The following is a 6,267-nucleotide window of genomic DNA, read 5'->3' on the forward strand; positions in this document are numbered from 1 at the left end:
CTTTGAATTATGGTGTTGGAGGAGAATACTAAAAGTGCCATGGGCTGCCAAAAGAACCAATAGATCTGTTTTGGAAGAAGTGCAGCCAGAGTGCTACTTAGAGGCCAAGAGGGCCAAACTTCGTCTCTCATACTTTGGACATATTGTCAGGAGGGAACAGTCACTGGTAAAGGATATCATGTTTGGTAAGATGGAGGTTCAGAGAAAAAGAGGAAGTCCCCTAACGAGATGGACTGGCTAGGTGGCAGCATTGATGGACTCAAGTGTGGCAACAGTAATGAGGTTGGCCCAAGATCAGACATTGTTTTGTTCTGCTGTGCGTAGAGTTGCTATGAGTCGGTGCCGACTCGATGGTATCTAACAACAACAACAACAACAACAACAACAACAACAACAATTTTCTTAAGCTCTTTGATTTGAGATATTTATTTTCCATGTATTTATAAAACTCGGTGTGGCGCCGTAGGTTAATGTGCCAGACTGCAAAGCTGTTTGAACTGCAAGGTCTGCGGTTCAAGTTTACCAGCCACTCCTCGGAAACCCTGCACTGGCTCGCTATGGGGTGGGATCGACTCGAAGGTACTTAACAACAACAACGAGTTTAATGGTTCTATACAATAAGCACTGGGCTGTGAACCACAAGGTCCATGGATTGAACCTGCCAGATGCTCCAAAGTAGCAAGATGAAGCTTTCTGTTCCTGCAGATTTAAAGTCCCAGAAACCCTATACAGGTTTGCTATGAGTTGGAACTGATTCCATGGCACTGAACAGCAACAATCCTTTAAAATGATCTAAAGTACACTACAGACATATCACCATAAGCTGAAAAGAATAATTAAATTTAAACAATACTGAAGATGAAACATCAAATAAAAATTTTATTGTGATTTTGGTGTAAGTTTATACAGCAAGTTAGAATACCATATGCCAATTTCCACACAAATTGTCTCGTGGCATTAGTTATGTTTATCTAAATGTGTCAAAATTTTAAATTGTGCTCTTTATTCCCTTTCCAATATACTCCAGTTTCAGAGACCTCTTATCTTCTTATCACTGCTCTTAAGAAATTGTTGACCTTTTACCTCGCACTGACAGTTTTTAAGCAGGGCACCAATCTTATGGATGCTAGCCTTCATTTTGTGTGCCCTCTGCTAGTTTGCTAAAAGGTGATCTCTGGGGATATGTTTGGTTTTGGTTTAAAGACTAGGCAGTAATCTCAGTCAGTCCTCTGCTTTATACTACTCCAGTTTGACATTTTAAGAATTTGAATTCTAGTCTGTACTTTTTCTCACATTCTATCCAGAACCAACTATTGTGAGCCTAGTCAGAATGATCAGTAGTGGTAACCTGGCACCATCTAGTTCTGGTCTCAGGGTGAAGACCTATTCTCTTCATCAAATAAAGTTTACAGAACCTTCAGGGAACTACTGCCTGCCTATGTAAATTTAAGAGCTAAAATGAAAAATTTACCTTAAAAATTATGGGATAATTTATATAACATGAATAACGTACATTATAAAACTTTTCATTAAGAACACAGTTTCAAAAGCATAAGTTTCTTGTAAACATAATGAAAATTGTATGACCAATATTATCAAGATAAACCAGTGACATATTTGATGATTTTAATAATTTTTTAAAATGAACTTGTTAAAACTAAGTATTTTCAACTACATTATGAAGCCCATCTTTGATACTTTATACTAGAGTCCTGGTGTGGTTATCTATTTACTCAAAGTATCATAATTCCTCACCATTTCTTGTATCTATAATCTATACTGTTATGTATTAATTTCCTTTTTCTTTTTGTTAGTGAGTACTCATTTGAATCAGCAATATCTCACTTTTGGATTAAAACATATTTAGAAATATAACTGAGAATATATAACATAAACTTGTTCTACTACCAAGAAAGATCCTTATCAACTATAATAAGTGACCTCATGATTTTTTTCGCCCCTCTTTCTAGGGGATTGCTCATAAGTCTGTTGGTTACTGTGTGATGTTCACAGGTTACAGATTAGAAGGCACTTGCTGATTTTGGTTTCCTCAGGCTGATTATTTCAGGTCTCTGTGGTCATTAGGAATCTAGGGAATGAGGGTACGATCTCGTCTCCAGACCCAGTGCTCTGGATCATAAGCCTGAATCTGTAAAGAAAAAACATTCAATGACTAAGATGAAGACCCTCCAGACATATACAGTCTTCCCTCTATGTGTAGAGCATCTGTTAGTTTCCAATTCTAATATCCAAACTTCACTGTCCCTCTTTCTTGTCCAGTCCAACCATTCTTCAAATCCTCAAAGTCCTACCTCTTCACATTCCTCCTGAGAAACCCAAATCTTCCAATGCATAGAACGGATGAACTGAAATCTCAACTTGTGGAACATGGGGCGCTGGATGTGACTCTTCCCGTAGAGAAAGAAAAATATAGCTTGTTTAGAAGCCTGATTGTCTTCCTCCATATCACTGGCCAGGTAGCTGAGAAAAGAAATCAGATTTATTTTAATAAGCTAAAGTAGGACTCCACTTAAGATCATATTCCTAGAAAGGACTATAGGCTGACCATCTTACAGTTGTTGTTATGTGCCGTGGAGTCAGTTCTGACTCACAGCGACCCAGTACAGGGTTTCCAAGGCTGTAAACCTTAACGGGAGCAGAATGCCTCATCTTTCTCCTGCGGAACAGCTGGTAGTTTCGAACTGCTGACCTTTTGGTTCACAGTGCGATTCGTAACCACTACGCTACCAGAGCTCCTTAAATCAGCCCTATTCAACTGGAACAGCAGACACAGTTAATTGGAAAACTTACTTTGTAAAGGACTCTTTTAATACCTGACATAGTAAATACCATGCTGGGAACCTTGAGAACTTTTTTTTTGCCACCATTCAGCAGTGCAGTTTTCAGCACAATTTTTGATCACCAGCATTCCATCACATCATTCACTCTTACTTGTTATATGTGCAATTTAATGTCTCTCCACTGTAGTATTCTTACTATACCGTAAGAAAGTCAAGGAGAGGAACATACTCTACTTTATTTCTGTATCTTTTATTTCCTGCCCAAACCTAATATGGTATCTTGCTTATACACATTAATTCAACAGGCATTCCTTAATTCCATCCTTTTTGTGTTTTCCTACTCCCTCATACCACTACTTGTCTACCAGTTTGTTGTACTGTGGTGGCTTGTATGCTGCTATAATGCTGGAAGCTATGCCAAGGATAACAGCAAAGGTACCCATCGTAGACAGACTTCAGTGGAGTTTCCAGACTAGAACAGACTAGGAAGAATAAGAGGCTTCTGAATGGTTAGCCACTGAAAAGCTTATGAATGGAAGCAGAACACTGTCAGATATAGTTTTGGAAGATGAGCCCCGCAGGTTAGAAAACACTGAAAATATGACTGGAGAAGAGCTGTCTCCTCAAAGCAGGAATGACTTGGATGAAGCTACTTGGCTTTTGGGACCTTCATTAGTAGATGGGTAAAATTCAAATTAAGAAACAGCTACAAAGAGCCATTAATAATCGGAACATGAAATGTATGAAGTATGAATCTAGGAAAATTGTAAGTCTCCAAAAGTGAAATGGAAGATGAAGATCTACATTCTAGGTATTAGTAAGCTGAAATGGACTGATATTGGCCATTCTGAATCAGACAGTCATATGGTTTACAATCATGTGAACAACAAATTGAAGTGGAATAACATCACATTCATTGTCAAAACAAACATTTCAAGACTGATCTTGAAGAACAAAGATATCGGGAACAAGATAATATCCATATGCCTACAAGCAAACCAAAGCCTTGGTGTGGTGCTGTATGATAAGCACTGGACTACAAGGTTGGTTTGAACAGTGAGGTCAGTGGTTCAAATTCACTAACCGCTCCTTAGGAACCCTATACAAGATTGCTATGAGTTAGAACCCACTTAATGGCACTTAATAACAACAAGGAAACTAATGAATACTATTATTATTCAAATTTATACACCAACCACTAAAGCCAATGATGAAATTGAACAATTCTACCAACTTCTCCAGTCTGATATTAATTACTCATCAAATACACTGATAATTACTGGTGATTGCAAAAGTTGGAAGCAAAGACGAAGGATCAGTAGTTGGAAAATATGGCATTGGTGATAGAAACTATTCTGGAGATCACATAATAGAATTTTAAAAGACCAACCAATTAGCAATTATTCACTGTTAATACCTTCTTTCAATAATATATATGGCAACTATACAAGTAGCTCTCACCAGATGAAATACACAGGAATCAAATTAGCTATATCTGTCAGAAGAGATGATAAAGAAGCTCAATTTGTTGTTAACTGCTGTCGAGTCAATTCCGACTCATAGTGACCCTGTATAGGGTTTCCAAGGAGCATCTGGTGAGCTTGAACTGCTGACCTTACGGTTCAAACTGACAGCTAAAACAAGGCCAGGGGCCAACTATGGAATAGACCAGTCAACTGCTTATGCACAAGTCAAGCTGAAACTGTATGAAATTAAAACATGTCCACAAGAGGTAAAATATGACCTTAAGTATATTCCATCTGAATTTAGACACCATCTAAAGAAAAGATTTAATGCATTAGACACTAATGTATGGATGACATCAAATAACCATACATGAAGAAAGCAAAAGGTGATTAAACAGACAGGAAAAAAGTAAAAGACCAAAATAGTGTCAGAAGGGACTCTGAAACTTGATCTTGAACTTAGAGAAGCTAGAGGGAATGGAAAAAATGATAGAGCGAAACGGAGAATTTCAAAGATCATATTCCTAGAAAGGAATTCATCTTCAGTACATGTCCTTGTTGTTGTTGTTAGGTGCCATCGAGTCGGTACCAACCCATAGGGACCATATGCACAGCAGAACGAAACATTGCCCAATCCTAGGCCAACCTCACTACTGTTGCCACGCTTGAGTTCACCAATGCTGCCACTCGGCTAAAACATCTTGTTGGGAGTCTTCCTCTTTTTCTCTGACCCTCCACCTTACCAAACATGATATTCTTCTCCAGTGACTGGTCCCTCTTGATGATATGTTCGAAGTATGAGAGACAAAGTTTGGCCATGCTGGCCTCCAAGGAGCACTCTGGCTGTACTTCTTCCAAAACAGATCTATTGGTTCTTTTGGTAGCCCATGGCACTTTCAATATTCTCTTCCAACCTTACATTAGCCCTATTCAACTGGAACAGCAGACATAATTAATTGGAAAACTTACTTCTGTAAATGACTCTTTTAATACTTAAAATAGTAACTATCATGCTGGGAACCCTGAAGATGTATTTTGCCATCATTAAGCAATGCAGTTTATATTATACCTTTGTAGTTTACATTACAGCTTTACATTACAGCAATATAGTTCTGTGTGATCATTGCAGCTCGAGAGAACAAAGTATTATAATTAAATGTACAGAGACCTGGAGTTAGAAAACCAAAAGGGAAGAACACACTTTGCATTTCTCAAGTTGAAAGAACTAAAGCCAAAAATTAAAGCTTTGACCAACTATGCTGAAGGATTCTATGGGCAAAAGATTGAATTTCATGGAGCATCAAAAGAAGATGGAAGGAATAGAATACAGAGCCACAGTATCAAAAAATAATTGTTTGATGTTCAACCATTTCAAGTAGAAACATAAAATAAAAAAACAATGCGGTACTGAAAGATGATGATCAAGCAGCACTGAAGACATTGGTAAAAAACAAGGTTCCAAGAATTGACTGAATACAAACTGAAATATTTCAACAAACTGATGCAGCACTAGAGATGCTCACTCATGTATGACAAGAAATTCAGAAGACAGCAACCTAGTCAACCAATTAAAAGAAATCCATATATTTGTGCCCATTCCAAAGAAAGGTGACCCAACAGAATGTGGAACTCACCAAACAACATCATTAACATCACATGCAAATAAAATTTTTCTGAAAATAAAAAATGGTTGCAGCAGTACATTGGCAGGGAAAAAATACACAGCAGACTCAGAAGAAGACATGGAATGAAGGCTACCACTGCTGACATCATATGGATCTTGGCTGAAAGAAGAGAAAAACAGTAAGATGTTTACTTGTGTTTTATTGACTATGCAAAGTCATTCAACTCTGTGAACCATACCAAACTATGGATAACATTGAGAAGAATGGGAATTACAGAAAATTTAATTGTGCTTATAAAGAAGCTGTTTAGAAATGGCTGCAAGCATACATTGACAGAGAACTTCCAGAGATTCAAGCTGGATTCAGAAGAGGCCA

The 6,267-nt window shown here is 37.7% G+C and overlaps 1 protein-coding gene across 1 annotated transcript in view; it reads right to left on the reverse strand.

The window, feature by feature from the left end:
* Positions 1–2,089: 2,089 nt before the first annotated feature.
* Positions 2,090–6,267, reverse strand: part of LOC102814150 (speedy protein E4-like) — a 32,305-nt gene continuing 28,127 nt past the window's right edge. The window contains exons 5-6 of the mRNA XM_006873481.1: positions 2,313–2,481; positions 2,090–2,149 (exon numbers count right to left, since the gene is read on the reverse strand). Of these exons, the coding sequence (XP_006873543.1) occupies positions 2,090–2,149; positions 2,313–2,481 (229 nt within the window). The remainder of the gene's footprint in view (positions 2,150–2,312; positions 2,482–6,267) is intronic.

This window comes from Chrysochloris asiatica, unplaced genomic scaffold (genome assembly GCF_000296735.1).
Source record: "Chrysochloris asiatica unplaced genomic scaffold, ChrAsi1.0 scaffold00242, whole genome shotgun sequence".
In the NCBI taxonomy this organism is placed as follows: Eukaryota; Metazoa; Chordata; class Mammalia; order Afrosoricida; family Chrysochloridae; genus Chrysochloris; species Chrysochloris asiatica.